This window comes from Corvus hawaiiensis, chromosome 1 (assembly GCF_020740725.1).
Source record: "Corvus hawaiiensis isolate bCorHaw1 chromosome 1, bCorHaw1.pri.cur, whole genome shotgun sequence".
NCBI lineage: Eukaryota > Metazoa > Chordata > Aves > Passeriformes > Corvidae > Corvus > Corvus hawaiiensis.
In genome coordinates this window covers 62,716,077-62,737,988 of record NC_063213.1, presented here as the reverse complement: position 1 = coordinate 62,737,988, position 21,912 = coordinate 62,716,077, and the positions used below count along the sequence as shown (strand labels likewise).

Here is a 21,912-nt window from a genome sequence, read left to right as displayed (position 1 = left end):
TTACCTATAAGCAAGTTTTGCTTGGGGAAACACTAGGAGAGAAACCCCACTGATCATATGTGGCCTCTCTTGAACATACACAGCTCAGGAAGGACTGCAGAGCAGGGCACAAGCCATGCAGGCAGATCTCAGGGCACAGAGCAGCAGGTACACACCCACAAGCCCCTTTGAGAGCACTTATTTTCCAAAGCAGGTGCTAAGGCCAACCTGCTGTGCACATTTGCCTTCCACAGTTTTGCTGAAGCCCACAGTTGATATGAATTTTGCTGGCTCTGCCAGAGCTCACACTGATTCTTTCATGTCTGGGAGGCAATCGCAGGCTGGCTTCAGCCCACAGGATTCCAGGGCCAGTAGCACCCAAGTCCCCATCCCTTTCTGGGAATGCACCCTGGCTCCCTCACACAGGAAACAAGGATGGCACAACCAGACCTCAAGGGAAACATTAGATGCCTAAGATGCCACTGAGCCTGGTACCACAAGAAGAACACACGCATGAGGACCGGCAAAGGTAAGGGCAAAGCTGCCACAAAAACAGACAGGGGTCACCTTGTCTCTGTTTCAGCAGGAGCAGGATGGAAAGCTCAGCTGCTGTGCAAAATCCAGCAGACCTGAACATCTTCCCTCACAAGCATGAGAGATTTCACCCACCCACTCACCCATTTTCACATTAGACGTCAGTGATCAATAATGCCAGGCAGAGACACAAAGCAAATTGTTTATTCAGATCAATCTTTTAATCCCATCTTGCCCTTTAGAATAAATTAGCAAATAAACTCTTCCATGAACTATGCTCTAAATCATGATGTGGTCACAGGACAAAAATGCCCCATCAAGAGAAAAAAAGTCACTTTTTTTGGAACTTCTGTTGGTTCATTGATTTGTTTTTTCTCAAAACATTAGGATTCTGCAAAATTTTAATCTGACACAAAAATCAGAACGCAGTAAACAGCAGATTCTTTGCTCAATCACACATTAGTTAAATGTTGATAAAGCAATACCAATACTTTACCAAGGGAACTGCTTCTACAAAATCCTGATAAAAACATTCCTGGAAAGCACTTTTAAAAAATGTTTTAGTTGGTTTTGATGTGTGGTACCAGTCTACTTTATTGGAGTAAGTGGATTTAAGAAAAAAGATAATAAAAAACCCTGACAGAGCATTTTGCAGCAGGTTATCTCAATGCACAACAAGCACTTAGGAATTAAGCCTCAAAACATCCCTGTAAGTCAAGGACTTTACAAGCAGGGAAACTTGCATCAACAGTTAAGTCAGATGTCAGGATCATACAAGGACTCAGTCTTGGCTCTTGTGGTGATCATATCACATCACAATATTTTGTAGAGAATGATTTATTATGACTGTGATAATTACTGTTCAGGTTTCCTATTAGTGTTATCTGCTGGAATGTAACACCTCCATAAGATGGGAAGGTTTTCAGTAGAACAGTCTGATTCACTACAAAGCTATTTCAGATTTAACCCATAACTGCAAGCTTTAAAACACTAACCCTGAATGGCTCCTCACTTATTTTGATACCAAAAAGGAAGTGCTGTGTCACTCTAAGACTACAAAGTAAGGCTGATGTAGCAATGAGCACCAGCTGCGTCATTAGAGAAGGACAACTCTACAGACCACAGGCTGTATGTCCCTTCTTTTACTCTAGATTGAGTTCCCCCTTCTGCCTTTTGTTTTTCTTTTACTTGGCTTTAAATTTTGGCTTAGCCAGTTACCAGACACCGATTCCCAAGGGACTTGTCTCGCCCTCATCACCAGCAGGTGTTACACTGAAGGATGTGAAGTACCTTTGCTGCCCAGCTCAGGCTGCAGTCCCTGCTCCAGGGATTGCCGGGGAAAGCCCAGCTCCCCCTTCCCCCTGCTGGGGCACGAGTCAGCACCAGCACCTTGAGCAACCCCATGCCTGTTGTCTTCTACTTGCACCATCTCTCTCCATAACCAAGAGATGAAAAGTCTCTCCTGCCAGCTGCCCACAGCGCCAGGCTATCAGGAAGCTGGTCCAACTCTTTAGTAGCTGCTTTCTGTCCCTCCCTCTAATCACAAGATTATTTGTTGATTAATAGTTGTGTATTTCTGTAAAAGAGAAAAAATGCCTCTCTGTGAAAAAGTTTAAATATATAAAAACACTTCATAAAAATATTTATTATAAAAATGAAATGCCCCATGAGCCTGTAAACATTGCCTGTAAAATCTCCATTAACTGGAATAATTTGAAATACAGTCATTCAGGCTCTTCTCTGCCCTCACTAGTAAGATTTTAAGATAGCCAACAGAAATGCCACTTGTCTTGTACTTCGATCCTCCTGCAACCCATTTTTCTTCTTATTTGTTTGTTTACAATACAACAGTTAGATTTCCCAACACTGGCAGTTTTCTTTGGAGGCATCATTTGTCTTTGCTTTTAATAGAGTTCAGCATGGCCTGATTCTGAGCTCTTCTTACAGAGTGGGTTTGAGGTCTGGTTGGTAACAGGAGCAACACCAGGATGCTTAGAATGTGCATGTGAAAATACACAGACCTGGGAACAAAAGCAGAAAGAGAATATTATATTTTTCTTGGGAATAACATGAATTGTGCAGCCCCAACATGCAGAACTTAGTGCTAAGGGATGAATGCAGAATTTATGAACCTGACCTAGAAAGCACAAAAGTACACCCTTGAATTTCACACAGTCTCGGAATATGGTGTCTGCTGGCATGGATGAAAATGCTGCTGTGGATGATAATGAGTCAAGGAAACCATCAGCAAACCCTAGAATCCAAAGTCTGACAGCTCAAATAAGCCCATGTAATTCAACCCCAGACTTATTCAGCCCATCTCTCTTTTAATGTTAGAGTATACAGGGCTATATTCTGAAGAAATGCCCTTCATGCTTCAAAAAAATTTTTAAAAGTGACAGAAAGAAAAAAATTCAATCAAAGTGCTGAGATCTGAAATAAATCAAAGCACTCAGCTTTTAACTGGAGAAGGTCAGGTAATGATGTTTACAGAAGGCTTGCATTTTTGAAGGTAACTGCTCAGAGATATCTGCATTTGGTATGTTTCTAAACATCAAATATTTTTATTTCAAATAACTCAGTATACACAAGGTTTAAGAGAAATAAAAATTACTTAAACCAAATAGATGAGGTTCTGGCAGCTTGGGGAAGACAACATTTGGGAGCAGTATGGTCCAGCTGTTAAACATAGCAATGCACATTTCTGTGGTCTCATTTATACTTCTTACCATAGCTCTTAATATCCTTGTAAGGTGCTTAAGCCACTGCTTGTGGTGTGAAGTGCTCCAAAAATTCACGCCCTAATCCAAAAGCATAACATTTCCTTGCTTACAAGTCTCTAAGTTTAAATGTTAACTATGTTCAAAGTCACCAGGGCAAAATTATTAAGAAATGAAGCTAAGAAAGATTTGGAGTAACTTTTACATGGTAGGTTTTCTGTGTTGAAATCAAATGTTTTAAGAAACGGGAATAGAAAGTGTCGAAATTCAACCTACTCCAAACCGACAGCAGCTATCTTGACTACCAGTTTTGTGTCTTTTATGTTGGAGGAGGGAATTGTCTTTCTTTTGAACCAAAAGCTATTACTCTCTATTGACAGTACAATGAAAGAAAAGTAAGGCAATGTACTCCCTTTTCTCCCTTTTCTTTTGTCTCCCTTTTCTTATTATTTTCTCAATTTCTCTATTTCAACTTGGTTTTAGTAGAACACATTCAATGTGCTCTGCAACACCAGTGTTTTCTTATTTTCAAGGAGTCCGGGGAAGTACTCACTTTGTAAGAAAAGAAGCAAACTTTCACAATGAAAAGCATACTCATTTCAAGGAGCAGTGCTCTGCCAGGAGCCCTCCACGTCTCCTGCTGATCGATCACACCTGCTGAATGCAATGTAACTGAATGTTACACGTATTCAGTAGCTGGAAGCCTGGTCTTTGCTCAGCACCTCCTTCCTACTGCCAGCTCACGTTATTCTTAACCTCTTCAGCCTTGGTTACTGCTAATGGTTGAGAACGAGCTGTTTTGCAAATGGAAACTGAGTATATGACAGGTCATGTAAGGACACAGAATGAGAACAACCAAAGTGCTCAGCCTTGGCATTGTTAAAATCTCATTACGTTACAGGAGTACAAAAATCACCCCTTATACTTTAGCAAACATCCTGTCTGAACTTTCAAATTTGATGAAATGCTAACTGCCTTTCCATGTGGTTTGGGTTATTTAACAAAAGTCTATGCCACCCTGGAGAATAAAGCCAAGGGGAGAGGACTTACTTGTAAAACTTAATGGTGGGCTCCACAGCCAGCATAACGAAGGGTGCCACAGTGTAGCACACAGCCAGCTGAGTGACTGCCCAGGTAACAACGTCGTAGGCTATCTTCAGAGGCACTGACGAGAGGAAGTAATGTCTGCAGTTGTTTCTTATCTGCAGGTCAGGGAAAAGTTAACAGAAAATTATATAAATTCATTTCTTAGGCAAAGTCACACGGACACGTTGCAGTGCATGACTCTCTGCTTACCATCAGCATTAGTATCACAGGAAGGTTTATTCACCAGTTACAAAGCACTGAGAGCAGGAATACAGAAGTGTATGGACTGGCATATTCAAGATCTCATAGTCAACCAGTGGCAAACAGAGAAGTGGCTCCCCAGTTTACTCTGTCATGACCACAGGAGCAGACTGTCTCATTCTGGGTGTCTGGCACATTATTTTTTGGGAGGACTGGTTATCAGCAGTAAAACAAAGCTACTTTAAATGGACAAATAAATGCTTATACCTACAAGTGTGTGCTGTTCCCTAGAGATTTTAGGTTAGTTTCACATCTGTGAAATCCTCATAAATGAGAGGCAAAGCACATGTTCAGCAGCCTGCTCTAGCAAGAGTGGTTAATAATGGTCACTAGTTTAATTCACCTTTCAGATTGACCTGGTTATTGATCCATAGTCAAACTCCAAAAGACAATAGTGGTGCTTCCCAGCCCTGCACAAGTGGCTGGTTCAGCCTGAAAGATCAGCAGTGATAAATTTAACAACACAGACATGAACCCTGTTCTGTCTTTGGTGACTCTACACAAAATAAGGCCCATAAACACAGAGATCATTTTACTGCATCAATTGCATCCACATAAATTGTTCAAGTTCAAGTTTGGGCTAATGCTCAACCCACAGCAACTTCTTGTGTAAGACTGGGCCCAGAGTTAATTACAAGCCAGCATACAGGCAACATGACCCAGCAGAAGTCTGGAATCCAACATGACCTTGAATCCCAAGCTAATTTGACTGCATGGACATAGCTGGTGGCACTCCTAACTGTGTATCCTCAATCAGCATTTCCTCTGACAGCCAGGGACAGCAGTGCACCACGTCCAGAATTGGTGCTGGTTCTAACTGCTGGGTACTTTGCAATTAGCATCAATACAGAACACAGTTTCAGCAAAAGCAAGCCTGCAAAGGCATGAAAGAGGGCTCACAGCAGGGACAAGCTGCTTGACCATGTGAGGGTGCAGCTGACAGCTGGATAGTGTCTAGCACAGGCCTTAGAGGAGAACAATGAAAGGTACATACTGCTCTGGCTGCGAGTGTGATAAGGATTCCAGTGAGAAACGTAAAATAATATCCAGGATAGATACCATGCCACAGGGCCGACAGGATAAATGTTAAAGCCGTAGGGTACCAGGGAGCTCTGTCATAGCAGACACTGCAAAAATGAAAACAAAACAGAAGAGGCTGAACAATGGCCACTGCACTTGAAATCCTTCTGTTTCTAAGGTCTTACTCTGTGTTCTCAGCAGTCTTATCGTGGCTCAGTTACAGACTAGGGCATGAGGCACTCCCCCTTCATTTAAATGGAGGTTTAGATGGAATAAGGAAGCATGCTTATATGCAAATGAGTATCCAAAGAGTGCCTGTACAAATATTTCTGGTGCTCAAGGCATTTAAATAAATAATGGAATAAAGGGCAGGCAAGACTTCATTCACCTTTACATCTCTATCTGGAATCATACATTACCCTTCCAAACTCTGATGACAGATCAAGAGCAAGTTGAAAGACAAAGAGATGTGACCCCACCCTTCACTCCAGTGAACAGAGCTATTTTTAGGCACAGTTATCTGGCAGATGCTAGGAACAACAGGGAGTGCCATAAACTATTGCAAAACAGGGGATTCCAGCTAACTTTAGCAGCAAAAATCTTACTCCCAAGATGCAAGGATAACAGTTCAAGAAAACAACACCCAGTCTATTTGGCAATCTGAAGTTTAAATCAAATGCTGTGTTCCAAAGAAACGAGTCAAGATAATGCATTTCTTACCAGGAATCATTTGAATAATGAAAAACAGTAGCCATTGACTTTTAAGATGTATAGATTTAACACCATTATAGCTACAATAACTACAATAAATCTGAGCCTGCATTTCAGACACATGTTGACTGTATGTTGAGCTTTAATCACGCCAGAACGTGAAATGAGTAATGAGACACAGTCCAATCTATAAAATTTGGACATATGCTAGTATTTATAATATGTGCCTTAACAGTCACAGGTTAAAATCAGATCATCTCAGTGCTACAAGTCTCTTCCCCATATCCTAAACAAGGACTCCGTGGGAAGCATCTTTGGGTAACTCCAAACCAGACTACACTGGGGCTCTGATGATTTTGACCTTATTTCTCACTGAATTTTGAGATCCCAGTGACACAGCAAGACTCACCTCTGCATGGGAAACATAACAATACAGGAAAGAGAGGGATAAAACAAAATGCTATTACTTTCTATTATGTAAGATTTGAACAGTTCATTTATGACTTTGCTGCTCATATATAAAATAGGAGCATTTTACACTCGGCAGCAATAAAACTTTACAGCACCAAATACCCTTGTATTGCACCAACTGCTACAGACACAGGAAACAAAGAAAGAACAAGAGGCTATACATTTATGAGAGCCACCAGTCAGCATTTTTCCAGGCCATGTAGAGCTTTTGGATCTCACAAGCATGTTACTGTTTCATTACTCTTACCGTTTCAGCCAGGCAGCTGTCTGAATGTTCCAGTTTTCAATGTACATTTTAAAACTTGTTGCAGTCTAAGAAAGAAGTTCACATGAAATGTTAGCAATGAAGCTTGTAAAATACCACTTGCATTTTAAATTAGTGAGGAGGTACATGGAAAATATTAATTCTAGAAGCTAACTTTTATGAAGACTGTGCCACAATCTATCATTACACTAATATGACTTGGGAGGGACATTAACTAGGCTGATGGCTCACCACTAACACTTGGCACTTGCTCTAAAATCTCACTTTGTTTCATATAATTAAGTACAGTGTTTGGTTACTTTCAAATGGGAAATGTGAGCAGCTTTCTTGTTTTACATGCTTGGCCTTCCTTTCAGTTCATAAACAGCTTTATTTCTGGAAGAGATAGCTTGCCACCCATTATGCAATCTGGACTCCCCTACAGTACTACTAAAACAAAGTGTTATTACAAAAAAAAGACATTTGTTGTTATTATTATTATTGTTATTATTATTATTACTATTTGGAGAAGGAAGGGGGAAGACTGAAAAACATGGGCAAAAAAAAATTAGGATTAAATTTAGAAGCCAATTCTCAGCTCACTGCTAAGCTTGAGAAACCAGAGTAGACTCCAGGATCCTGAGAGAACCACCCATATCTCCTCCTCTGAGTTCCCTCAGCTTTAGGGGACTGATGGACTCTGCTGTTCAGCATCGGTTCCCCTACTGCTGATCAACTTCACCTCCCAAGTCCACCTTGGTTCCTCACCTGCTGGCAGAAACCTCCAAGGACACCCTCGCCAAGCGGGGACACGATTCAGTGGCACCACACTATTTTGCTGTATCAGCTGAAGGCAAGGGCACACTGAAGAAATGGATTAAGGGCAAAGGCTTCCAAGGGGAATGTGCACATATCTTTGAACTTCCATACAGAATCCTTAAAGCTAGCATTTAATCTTCTGCGTTTAAGGAGTTAAAATGATTAGCAATTCCCAGTGCAGCACCACCACATTTTAATTGCATTACTGCACCAAGAGAAGCCAAGAAAAATACAATTTCTCTTCCAACTAATATTGTCACTCTCTTTTGGCCTCCTTTAAGTTCCCCTGTTACATTACCAAGAGAGGAGGTAGTTGCTGGCTGTCAAAACAAGCTGGCTGCCAAGGCTTTCAAGTCCCCCACTTGTGCTTAGCCCCTGTCACGTTTTAAGGCCCGCACAACTCCTTCCATGTGCTTATCTTTACTACAGATCAGACAGTCACATTTAGCACTCAAGTTCACAACTCTGATGTAAATTCACACATGCAGGTGGCTATACCTGCTGAACATACAGACTGTACCTGTACAATCACACTTAAACTCCCAGCATTGCTGCTGGCACATAAAGTGATGGTTCAAGGCTTATCCAAAGGCATGGTCTCTGTAGCCTCTCTTTCTTATTGCACGCATGATCAAATCAGACAGCACTCTATTTTATGCTCTTGGAAACAATTTCTGATCTCTGTTGCCCATGTGACCAGTAAAGGAAGTAAGCTTTGAGAGGCCATCAGTTCTGTGGGTAGAGAGGAGCAAAGGCTCCTGTTTCCTTCATTTGGCTTGACTAAAGAGCACTGCCTGCATTTTACTTTACTTCTTCAAACAGAAGTTCCCTCAGCCCAAGTAAGAATCATCTCCTGCCCCATAACTGAATCAGATATAGATTCAAGATCTCAGAGTGGTATGTAGGGTGCTGCTGTCATCAAAAATCGTAAAGGATTTCTGGGCTGTGTATCCGTACTCATCAAGGAGAGATGTACACTGAAGATTAATTATGAGTAAAAAGGAAAAAGAGAAAGAATGTTGAAAAACAGGGAATGTATAATGATACTTCCAATTTTGGCATCTTCAATGAAGAATTACAGGGGCTCTTTCATTTTTGAGAAGAGCTATTACAGCACATTCACTTAGTCACATATTGTTCAGCAATAAAGCAGTCAACTTATTTTCATCTGTGATTACTTTTAAAATCATAACTAGAGAATTACAGAGGGAAGCTCCTCTATTTCTAAAGAAACCTTTAGAAAGCAGCCTCAGACATATAAATATTTTCACATCTCACTGGCATTCACAAAATATTCTTGAGGGCAAACAAATTATATTGGCCATCTTTCGCATTAAAGACGCAAACATGAATAGTTTTCAAAAGGTTTATGGATCTTAAAAGTATACTGCAGTCACAAGGAAGGAGTGACAGATGTTTTGAGAAAGTCTGGCTTGCTACATGGTGCTCTAGATCAGCACCCATCTAAGTTCTGTGTGCCCCTGTCAGCGCCCCTTCAGGTTGCTTGCTTTGTACCTGTTATGTCTCCTACCCTCGCTTTTCTTCAAGTACAAGAGGCAGTTCAGCCCTTGCACGTGTCTGTGCGACTCATGGCAGCCTCTTTCACTACCACCACTCATCTCAACTGAGCTACAAAAGTGAAAGATTGTTAGAAGTAAATAAACAGAATACACCACAGATGGTGAAGAATCATAGCTGTGAACAATTTACTGACCCACTGAGCTCAGCCACGATCTACAGTAATTGACTGCTCATTTATTAGATATCTGATGTAATTATTTATTAGCTCTCACTAAACTGTTTAGAAATACAACCTGAATACAGAGCGTGAGGAAGCCTGTGAGACAGATGCATTTTATCTGTCCAACAGATAAAATACAAAACGTCTTCATGCTAAAGAGGAGCAGCCTGGTAGCATAGATTTACTTTCCTTTCAGTAAAGCCTTTACCCATTATCATGCTCATTTCTGTATAATTATGCCAATGCAGCCACTCCTTTATCTCACCTCAATGTTCCAGATATTCAAATTGGACAACAGGTCCCAGCGGAAAGTGCCTCTCTCATCAACTCCACTGAATCCATAACCAGCTGCATTGTTGACTGCATCTGCTGCAAAGTCAAAGCAAAACAGGTCAAAATCAGACTGCTGGAAGAGACATTTTTCTTACAAGTCAGTATGGCACTAAACAAACATTCAAACCAGCTTTGTAGGATTTAGCAACCTCTCTTTCTAGGAGAAGCTGCTTCCTTACAAAGGGGCGTTACTGTAAGGCTACACGAGTCATTTCTGCAAGAGGAAAGACTAGCTACTCCTTGTGCAGAAGAAATAAAATAATAAAATTACAATGACTAGAAATCACTTTTCCTATCATTTGGCCTTTATTATTCATCTGAGATAGATATTGCCATAAAATGAAAGAGCATTTTCCTCAAAAGGGCACCTGGATGTCATAGCATTTTCTAGAATTCAAAAAAAACTTAGTATCTCAAAGATATGTTTACTATTTCTATTAAGGGTTCCAACATGGCTGTGTTAATTAAGACTGTCATTCAGAATTCTGCAGACAAAGCCTTTTGCTAATCCTGTTTCTGAGTGTCTCACTAAAGTGCCTCACCATGTCTATGAAAAAAATACTGAGTAACTTCAGTTACACACTTGGCTACTTTAAAGCAAGTAAAAGCTTGGATAACATTAGGCATTACACACCTCCCCTCTCAGAATGCCTGGGAGTCACCTCATCACTGGGTCTCAAGATTCTGATTTCAGTGTGCCCCTGTTAAAAATACCTTATTGAAGTACCAAGAAAACAGAAAGGAGGATTCATTATTGTCTCTGGATCACTAGTTGCAGCCAACACTGAGGATCATTGGAAGAAAAAGGGAAGTGCAAATACAGGTAAGGGTTTTCCTTCTGGGTCATTTACAAAATACAAGCCTGGTTTATACTTTAAAAAGGTTGGCATTTCTTCCCCAAGAATGAAAACTGATTTTACTTTGTAAATGCTGTGAGTACAGGCACAAGCTCATGGAGAAGCCCTAATGCACAAAACTAGGGAGGGAACCTAATTATAAGCAACAAGACTAACAATAAATAAATAAACAAATGAGCAACCTCCTCTAACCTGAAACTTTCTGTTTTGTTTTCCACTTTCCTAAATGAGAAAGATTTTACTGATGGAAAGAATGCTCTCCATGTTTTTAATTCTCTCCCTGATTAAAAAACCCCCAAACAATAAAAAATAACCCTGCCTGAAGTTGGCCCACAGGATCCTGCCCAATCTCAGAGACTGGAGCTGCGCATAACCATCACCCCAGAGCAGTGGACTCCTGGACTTGCTCCTCCTTGCTCCAGCGGTTGCAGGGACCAACTAACTGGTGTTTCTTTGCCAAAAACAAGAAACCAGGAATCATGGGATGAGCAATAATTATATAGCAAACCCCTTGGCCTTTTTCTTCCCAGGCTGCTGTCTGCAGAGCAGGTGTGAAGCACAGAAAGATCACAACTGTGCACCCTCAAACTGCTCATAAAACCCAAATCTCCACAAGCTCCACAGGGCTTCAATTCCCTGCAGATTTGAACAGATTTGAACCCCTCTGGCTGTGTATGGCTTTCACAGCTCCTTGGAGGGAGGCACTGAGACCCAAAGTGGTTTCACTGACAGCTCAGAGCTAGGTTTGCAGTCGTGTTCCCAGGACTACCGCTAATGCAGCAAGAAGCTGAACTTTCTTTCCATGGATCTGGAGGAATCCCAGCGCAGCCCCTACACAATAGTGTGCCTGTCCTGTCCTGGGGACAGGAAGCATTTATCGGCCGTTTCAGCAGGCGCTTTTGTAATGCTCTGGGCCATGCCACCGGGAGCAAAACTGGGAAAGGATAAAGTGCCTGCTGTTCTGCAGCCTGTGTTTGGGATGTGAACAGAGGAGGCCTCACCCTCCACTATGCAGTGCATACTTTTCCCCAAACGCCTCATTTGTAAAACCTTTCTACAGCCTCTACAGCTTGGTCTTGTCACAAATGCAAATTCAGGTTATCTCTTTAATAATGGACTTCCAGTTAACTATAATGCCAGAAAAAACAGAGGCAACAATTTAAAACTGGATCCCACAAAAATAAGTTTTTGAGCAAGCCATTCTTTATCTCAAAGCCTTTCCCATCCCACACATGCCAGTCCTGGCTGCTTTCCCTGGATCTGACAGTTTTATTCCCAGCAGTTTAATCACAGCCTTGCAATGAATCTCCCTGGCTATTTCCATCCCATCTCAGTGACACCCTGCTCAGCTTCAGGTATATGCATTGCTTGCTGGACTTCCAGGATCTCCCCTACACATAATGTCTTGTAATACCAGCAAAAAAATCCAGGATATTTTCAGCCTTGCCTAAAGGACTTGACTCCTCACACACAGATATGAAAGGTGACTTGTAAAAGGAAGAAGGTAAAATGCAATAAGATTATTTTGACCACCAGTCTAGCTGGCTCCTAAAAAAATCTGCTTCTCTCTTTAGTGAGCCCTCTTCCTTCTCCTCTCCTTTTTCCTTGCAGAGGTTTTGGTCCTAACATTTCCTTTGCTCCCCATGGTTCTCCAACCTCTTCTCTGGGCCGCTCAAAGCCAAGGTGCATACAGGACCCCACAGTGGTTTAGAGGCAAAGCCTAGCATCAGCCCCCAAACAAGCACAGGGTCCACTGCCTAAAGGAACATATCTCCCACAAGAACTCCAGGTCGAGGGACAATTTTATTTCCCCCCCAACCCTGGATTTCAGGTCCCCTCCCCCATTTAGGAACTTATTTGCTACACACAAAAGTACATGATGTAGCCAGCCTTACCCAACGTCCATGCAAAATAATACTTTGGTTTTGCTGCCTGTGTTACAACATACAGGTAACCAAGTCTTGAGAAGAAGGGAGTTTTATCAAGAAACTCGTTATCAATAATATATGCCATAGGAAAGTTCTTGGTAAGCGTCAAGAATAAAATGAGAGATACTAGTGTGATACACAGCTTGTACATCACTGCTCCCTGAAAAACACAAACAATGAAACATTCATTAGAAACGTTTGCTTAAGGGGAAGAACAAGGCAGCGCTCATGACATACACAAACAATGGGCTTCAAGAATCATTAAAGTTACTGGTGACAAAGTTGATACTAATTAATTTAGAAGAGGTGACCAAGAAAAGGCCAGAGTCACAGCTTTAGTTTAGTTTGGTTTACTGAACTACCTATAGATAGGAAGGACAACGACAAGTCAAAATCAGTGATGAACTTCATGGCAGACTCCACATCAGTGTGCAGAGATTCTAAAATGAGAAAGGAAACAAACAAGCCCTACAGTGGAAAGCAGAAATCATCTCTATTTTTACTGTCATCTCCTGGAACTAAGGACTGAGTTCCTCCTGGAAGCCAAAAGCATTGATATTCAGTGCAACAGCAGGACTTACTACCCAGCTACCTACCACCCAGAGGTCTTGCTAAAAATCACTTCTCCAAAAAGTGTCATATTGTCCAGCACAATTGTACCGCTGATACAGGGTATGTGATCTGCCCCAGCATTTTCTGTTCCAGCTCCCAAGCTTCCTGTACACCATTATGGACAATCACAGCAACAGCTCAAAGCTTGTTTGCAAATACACACCATGAGTAAACCCTTCTTGATAGTGTCATAATTAAAAAGTAATCTGGCACTTGGATACCATATAAAAATTGACTTGTTCTCAAAAGGCTAATAAAAATGCAATATACTATTAAAACAACCATGGGTTTTTTGACACTTTTGATTTTTGATCTCTTTTTTTATATTCTCCAAATTCTGGAATAAAGTAATGTGAAATTGGTTTTTTATGCAGATTTTAACACTCTCTCCTGACTTGCATCCTCCACAATATAGGCCTTATTCTGACCTCAGTCAGACTAATGTAAATCAGAAGTAACACCACTAGAGTCAGTAGAAAGACAACTGTGTGCAACAGGAATCATTATACATAAGCACATGCTCAACTTCAGAGGAGACATTCTGCACACATTCACAAAGCTACACATTCAGTGTCACCTTAAGAACAGAAAGAGAGAGAAATCTGGATCTCATAATACCTTATCCTGCTTTACAAGAAGGCCATTTTATAAGAAGGTTGTGAGTAGTATTTTAAATATATAAAACAAAATTAGTGTTAAAAGTATGTGAAAAGTATCTTGAGTCATCTTAAAGCGTGTGAGATACTCTTGTAAATCACCTGGACAGGCTACAGTTTGTGTTTAGCCGTGATTCATGTACTTCTAACACCTCCTGCACTACAGGGGAGATTTGACTTTTTTGGTTTTTTCTGTCATTTCCTTTTCTGTCTGGAGCTGAACCGCAACTTGTCATTGTCAGAACCTGCAGACCATTCCCATCGCTGCACAAAGGACATGCATTAACAACTGACCCATTTTGCATGCCAAACCTGTTTGGGGAATACACTAGCCCCTTCACCCCTGACCTTGTGATAAAAACAGCAGCCACTCACAGAGAAAACTCAGCGTAACTGAGGGCAAGATAACCCAAAAGTGGTTTTTCTTCTTAGCTTTTAATTATGAAAATCATGTACAAAGCTGTACTTTCCTGCCCTCTGCAATCAATCTTTGTCATTTGAAAACTTACAGTTGGAGAAGGATCAGGAAGTCTGTCATAACCCTTCTGCTTCCAGTTCACTTCTAACAGTTTCATGTGCACATGCCTCCCTTCAATGAAGGCGATATAATCCTTGTAATTGCTGCAAGGCCCTGCTATGATGCTCATAAAATTGAGGAGATAACTTAAATACTCCAGCAAAGAAGGTCTTGACCTGTGAAAAATCAGCCACACACAACAGAACAAACAAAAAAAACCAAAACAAAGTAAAACACAGCAAAGGCTTTCACCAATGTTTTTTGTTGCACTGTCTGCCTCAGTCCCCACCTCTCTCCTATCCCTTTCACCACAGCTGAAAGCACTCTAGATCTGTTCTGGGGAAGATGAAACACAGCCTGTCATATTCTGGTGATGTCTGGTAGATGGCAGTCAGAACAAATGTAACATGGAAGTGCTTAAGCTACAGGTGAACCAATGCTAATGATTCGAAAAGTTGTAATCTTAGAAACTTTTCAGCTACAAAGAGTAATAAATCTGTCCATTTTGGACAGGTCAGAAGTACCAGGAGTGAGAAGCTGGTAATTGGTTTTGGACATCTGTCCAAGATGTCACGGACCATTCTGCCTTGTTATACAAACTGCGGGGCAGGGGGTCTCTAAAACCAGGGCTCTCAGTCCTGGGAGGAGCTCTCACCCTTCAGTCCAGCCTTGAGAAAAATGGGAAGTGTCACGTGAGACATACAGGAAGAGAATGAAGAAGCACTCTGTCCTGCTGTTCAAATAAAGGAAGTAATTGCCTGTATTGCATCATGAACAGGAAAAGGAACTAAGGAGGAAAAAAACCACATTAATTGAAAGACGGCTGAAGACAAAAGTCAAAGAAAGTCTGTCACATTAATTTTTTTCCATTTTGCAAGTGTATATCCCACCAGTTCCTTCTGGGTTTGTACATTGAATGTAAAATGAAGAAGATCCACTGTCCTTGCTACAGATCAGTAGGATGTAAAAAGGAAGATGCAAAGGCCTCTCACCACCAGTGTAATTTGTAAATTGCTAGGCTTGGGGTTTTTATGTGGCAGAAAATGCCAACATCCAAACTGTGCACTGTGTTCTGCACTGCATTACTGAGTGCTCTCTACAAACATCCTAATTGCCACCATTCAAGTAAACATGGAGCTCTCAGATGAGAACACAAACTTGGGCACAGTGCTTGAGGGCTCTCCTGCCCAAGACACAGATGGACATGCTTAAACCAAAACACACTTAAAATTCTTTAAGACTAAAACAAATTTCTAGCAGAAAAACTAAGCAACAGTTAAACATTTTCTGTTGCCTACTCCTATTCTAAAGTGGAATTAGTTTGAATAAACAGTTAGATTAGCAAGGATTTTCTGCATTCACCCTACTGGTTATTGTAGATGTTAATGCCTGAATGGTATGTTCTCTGGTGAAAGCTTTTCACAGAAAGATGCAGCAAACAATTTGGGGTAAGGGTCATCTTTCTGTCCTGCAAAATCAGGTCCATGATTTGGGCTTCCTAGCTCTACAGTAAGATTAAAAATAAAGTCATTAGTTTCAACTTGGATTCTGCACATGGCTGGGTGGGGAGACATGAGCAATGCACGAAGGAATGTACAGAGGATGAGTGAGAAACAAAAACAGACCAAGAACAGGAGGGAAGACAAAAGGCTGTATTACCAAAGGGGATTTAAAAGTCTTCAGTTATGACTTGTCTGCCACTGATACTTATGCTATTGGCATCTGCTTTTCTATTATGAACTCATTTACTGTACAAGAAAAAAACCCAAGCCTGTTTGGTGAGAATTTGACTAGAATTAAGGGCCAAGTGCAGTTAAAAATTATGCTGTGAGCTTTAAAAATAGACACTATGGGGTCACAGCAGAGTTATACAAGGCTACCTACAAGATTTTTGCTTTTCAAGAAATGACTCCCTTACTTTCACAGGCAGATTTTCTGACGGCTGAATCTTCTACCTTGAAAACAAAGGAAATAATTCCCTTGCCCTTAAACAAACATGTCATGGTAAAAGTAGTTACGGTTCTAAGAGTAATTCTGTAACACTAACTCTTCATTTAAAACAAAAAAACCCCAACAAATTCACCTCCCTGTTGCACTTGTATTGAGGGACAAACTAGAAAAAAAGTAGTGCTCAAAGAGATGCCCTCTCCATATGAAAAATGAGAAGACTAGTTACATAACAGAAGAACTAGGAGTATTACCATTATGGAGGGAGACTCAAAAAAAAAAAATCCAGCATTCAAAAATGATGGCAAAGAAAAGCAGCACTTGAAGTGTCAAAGGCAAAGCAAAATGGATTTTTACTATGCAGTAGATTGCTTGATGGGAGGAGTATATACGTGGAAAAATAATGTATGGCAGATTAGATTAAGATAACAGCCAACAAGTCCACATAGTATAGTCTTAGCCTGAATTTAAGAGTTAATTCAGCAAAGACTTGTTTTGTTGCATGTGGAGTATATATTTAAGTCAATGAGACATTGTGAAGTACTTCAGTGCTTTACTGACCAGTGCAGGGTGATAAAAGCAGAAGTCCTGAATTGAAGAAATAAGAAATATAAGAGAGAAGGTACGTTTGTGTAAGGAGGGCAATGAGAGCAGCATTACAAAAACAAAATTGCTCAAGCAAATAGAAAAAGCAGGTGAGACTTTTGGCCTATCATGGACTGGAAAGCAGCAAGAAACATTTTCATGGCCGGGCCACTATGTTGTCCCTGACAATGCAATGGAAAAAAAAAAAGAACAACAAAATAAAGCAACATAAATACTCAACTCCTTTGGAAGAAATTAGACACAAATCACTAAGAGAATTATATCCTTACTTTACAGCAAGCCGATTTTGCTCAGCAGTGAGTTCTTCAGCTTGTCGCCCTATTCCTGGAAAGAAGAGTCACATTAGATCTTCCAAACAGACAAACAGTAAAAGCTATTGCCATAACCTTATGCTTACACCCCACAAATTAATTTCTAAGGCCATAATCTCAAAATTTCTTTGTCACAGGTGGTTGTAATACAGCTCAATCCCTAACTTTTATGTCAAGTTCTACTCTACCTCTTTACCCAGTTCCTTACATCATTCCCCCTTTATCACCCTGGCTACACTGTCAGGAAGAGCAGCCATAGCATTCCCACACACAATGGAAGTGGCAATGCCACCAACTGGAAGCAACCCACAACAGCCTCTACAAACTGTCCTGGGCTGGAAAAATCTCTGTTGCCAGAAGCCGCTGGCTCATTTAAGCACAAGGCTCCCGCTGGCTCCTTGGTGAGAAATGGAGCATTTCACAGCAGGAAGAGTGGGCAGGGGAAGGGAAACAGGCACTCAGGGAACAGAAGCTCCACTGGTGTGAACGAGCAGCCCAGATGCCTGCTGCTGGAGCAAGCCTAAACATACACGTCAGTAATAATCTGGAATTGTGCATGGTCCAGACTGGAAGGGTGACCTCCTGTTGAGTGCACAAGACCTTTGGGGCCAGAGGTAGCACACAGACTCAATGTCCCAGGAAAATGATGGAAAAATCTTGTGTCACGGCCAGTGGTAAAGAGATGTTGCTTATAGCACATACCTCAAAACCTTCACCCTAAAGCTTTAGCTGCACATACTGCAGGGACTCCCACTGGCTTCAGCAGCACAACACAGGATGAGTCACAGCACTCGATGTGGAGCATGCATGTGCACAAAGATCAGGGGCTTGGCACCAATTGACACTACTCTTCTAAACATACTGGCCATAATTACCAATACACACACAGGACCCGCTTCCTACCACTGCTGATAAGCTGCTTGTTTCCATTCTCTCTCCACTGTTTCAGTTTGTAAATACTGGGAGGGCCTGAGTTTCAGAGAAACAATTAAGCACTTAATTACTTATAGGAGTGGGTATTTTGTTTGTCTGTTTCCATTTACAGACAGCTGTGTTAAATTTTTACAAATAGAAATTTGTCACTGATGCTTGAACTGCAAGCTGCCTTCATTTGATCAACTGCTCCATATACGGATGTTCACAATGTAACGAGCCTTCTCCACCATCACTAATCTGTAGGATTTCTGGTCTGTTTAAAACGCTCCTGCCTCTGCTGTTGTCTTTTTCCTTTCTGTCTGTTCATTTACCTCCAACATCCTAGGTGTGTACCTAGGCTGCACGCTGCTGTGGCATTGCAGCCATACCTGAGCTGACTCAACTTACAGAAGCAGAGAAGCCTCAGCAACGTGAATGCCACCAACAAGGTCAATTAGCCAAGCTTCCAGCTGTACCTGTTACAGCCAGATAAAAGCATTAGATTCACTTGTGTAAACCTGGCTTGCAAACAATGCCAGACCCCCGTGTGGCCATCAGTTAAATCCTCATTCACAACTCTTTAGCATAACACATACTCACCCACAGCTTGTAAGGCAATGGGCCTCAGACCATCAGAAATTTGCAGCGCAACATCAGTGGGCACAAGCAATAATGCTACTGATGACAACTGACATTTCCAGCCTTTGCACTGTACGAGACACAGGCGTTTTACTGGGAAATAATAGTGCTCTTTGTCACAGCACAGCACAAGACTGAAGACAATGTTATTTTGCTTGCAACTGTGCTTCTCTCTGTGCTGGGGAAAAGCTACTGAATTCTATCTCTCACAACTCATGAAGTACATTATCACTGAATATATCAGTGCTAGCATATTTTTTGCTAAATTAACATTAATGACTGAACCTATGCATCAAACACAACTCTTGACTTTTGAGAATCGGTAACAGCTTCAGAGAGCTTAATGGAGATGCACTGTAGCATCTAAGCAGGAGATCCTGGTACTAGCTAAAATCCAAACTGGGTCCTAAGAAAGTAGAATACCGAAGGGGAAAACAGTTGTTTCTGATATTGCAAAGAGAGTTTGATCCTAAAAACTGATCAAAACTTTAAGTTTCTCATTTTCCTCCACACAGCATTTTTCTTCTTCGTTTGGAACAACTTGCTGAACTACATTCATTCACACCATAAATCAACCAGAAAATGCACTGCAATGAAAAGGCTGCCTTCAGGACGTGGGAAGAGATTCCTTTTCTTACCATCATGTAGCTGGCATGCAAGAGTTGTGATCTTCTGTGTAATTATCATCAGCGGACTATAAGAAAGACAGAAACAACAGTTACATGTCCTGTAATACAAATTATTCCCAACTTTCTCACTGAATGTCTTTATGCCTTTAAAAGGCATAACTGTATTAGCAACAAGTGGAAAAATATCCAATTAAAGCTGAAGGAGGCACTCAGGCATAAGACAATTGCCTCGGTTCAAAACAACCCCACAGTAACTTGCACTGGAATTTTTAATTGCTAAGTGCACACAAAGCCTTATTTTATGTCTGCCTATCGTGCAGCACTGCAAATTGTAGTTCAGAAGAAATCACACCACTAGGAAATACCAGCTTCTGCAGCCCACTGAGCCTCCTTTCAGGCAAAGACCATATTGAAGCCCCATACATTGCAACACTAGAATACAGCAGTGCTGCTTTAACCCAACTCTGGCTCTTCTTACTGTTACTCTCCTATTGTCTATCTCCTCAGTGCCCTAAAAAATGTTGACTCTGCAGATACAGATGCTTATTTCCCCACATGAATAGCTCTATCAATTAGGACTGTGTGCAAATACCAGAATAGCTGTCAGCACAGCAGTTTCCCACTTGCTTCTTGGCCATGCATCTGTGTTGTGAACAGCCTGTACAAGATACACAATCCAACTGGGAGTGTATGGGCACGTGGGATCTGGAGCCTCTGAAAACAGGAGCTGGCTGTACCTGAGCCAGGCTTACAGCCACCCAGCAGCTTTGGTGCCAACAAAACACACAGCATAGAAATAGCCACTATGCCGAGTAGGGCCACTTATGCTTCCCGTATCCAGCTTTGCAGAGCTTCTTCGCACTGAAGGCAATTGTGAGCTGCTGCAGCTAAGGAATGGGAAAAAAGACTAAACTGAGCTTGGAGGCATCAGGAGCTGGTTCCCACAAGGGTAAAGGACACAGCTAAGAGCATTTAGAGGTAGGTAAGAGGAAAGATGAGAGGAAAACCATGGGGACAAACCACTTCCTTCATCGGCTGTAGTGCCCTAAACACAAAACCTGGCACTGAATATCTGCAATCTGGAAGGACCCATAGCAGGCAAACCAAGGGATGATCACCTGCTCACACTGCTTCTCCCCATCTCTCTGCCACTGGGGACACCAGCACAGGGTGCCCAGATCTCTCACAACCATAATAGCCACGAGAGGGGAATGGATGATGAGGATACACCACTATTTTAAAAGCATTAGTTGTGATGACTTTATGTAAAACCAGTCCCACAAAAGAGCTCTGTCTTCACTGAGGATTAATACAATGGGTTGTTTCTCAATCTGAGAATAAATTTACAACATTAACCATATGGATGTTTCCGTTTGAACACAAATGATGTCTTCAACCTGGAAATGAAAACTCGAGTTTGTACACTTTTTTTTAACTATTTACACAGTTTCACCAGTATATGGAACTTTTTTAAGAGACTCCAAACATTACAACTGTTCATTTTAACTATTGTAATATATTTTCTGGAACACAATTAAAGAAAAAAGTTGAGGGTTTTTTTTAGTTCAAGCACCGTTTTTGTTCCACAGATTTCTCAAGGTAAAGAAAAAAAAGCAGAAGTTACATTCAGTGATGTCTCTGAATGCCATAAGTCAAATACTTATGTTCTACAGAGATTTTCAAGAGATTCTGGATCATCCTTGACTAAATCGGCCAACTGGTTACAATCAAATGTAAACCCAATGGCTAAGATAAACTGTTTACAACCTGATTATCCCACTAATATAAATCAAACAGATTCTCAAAATAATTTGTATGCTGAGCATGGTAAACACAAATGCTGGCAAAAGCCATTTTTTCATTCTAAGCGGTCTTTTTTTTAACACTTAATATGGTTGATCTTTTTCAAGAGTCCACAAGTAATTCTGGGGGGGTAATTTGCATTTCCTACCCAAAACCAGAACATGCAATATCAGCCAATTACTTAATCAGAAACTGCTTTTATCATTTCAGAAGTCCCTACTTGCAATGGCAGTAAAAAAAAGTTTGCACATAAAATTCAGATTAGGCTTAAGTATCCACAGAACTTGAATACAATCATAACACAGGGGTTTGTACAGCAGCTCTCCTTGGGTCACCTAGACCACTGATAGCAGCTAAGGAATGGACAAATTCAGCAGTGACTTTTCACCTTCCAGCAGTATTCTCAAACAGTCATTCTAAACTTTATTCCAATTAATTGTTTAAGAAAAGTGATTTATAAGCTGTTTTCACCAATATCTTCAACATCCTGTTTCTCAAAGTAGATTTTCCCAGACAAAATTCAGCTTTGCTTTCAAAGATACGTAAATCCTAATCCTTTAAGCATATGAAAAG

General features: G+C 41.1%; 1 protein-coding gene across 3 annotated transcripts in view; it reads right to left on the bottom strand.

Annotated features, from left to right (window-relative positions):
• Positions 1-699: 699 nt before the first annotated feature.
• The window catches only part of MBOAT1 (membrane bound O-acyltransferase domain containing 1), a 56,065-nt gene continuing 34,852 nt past the window's right edge, over positions 700-21,912 (bottom strand). For 2 of the 3 annotated variants that reach the window (XM_048308070.1, XM_048308080.1), the window contains 9 exons: positions 19,546-19,601; positions 17,312-17,366; positions 14,482-14,665; positions 12,672-12,864; positions 9,852-9,955; positions 7,030-7,094; positions 5,575-5,707; positions 4,284-4,435; positions 700-2,534 (listed from right to left, as the gene is read on the bottom strand). In XM_048308070.1, coding sequence (XP_048164027.1) covers positions 2,402-2,534; positions 4,284-4,435; positions 5,575-5,707; positions 7,030-7,094; positions 9,852-9,955; positions 12,672-12,864; positions 14,482-14,665; positions 17,312-17,366; positions 19,546-19,601 — 1,075 coding nt within the window. In that variant the 3' untranslated portion in view covers positions 700-2,401. The remainder of the gene's footprint in view (positions 2,535-4,283; positions 4,436-5,574; positions 5,708-7,029; positions 7,095-9,851; positions 9,956-12,671; positions 12,865-14,481; positions 14,666-17,311; positions 17,367-19,545; positions 19,602-21,912) is intronic. The other variant, XM_048308090.1, reaches the window with a different exon arrangement.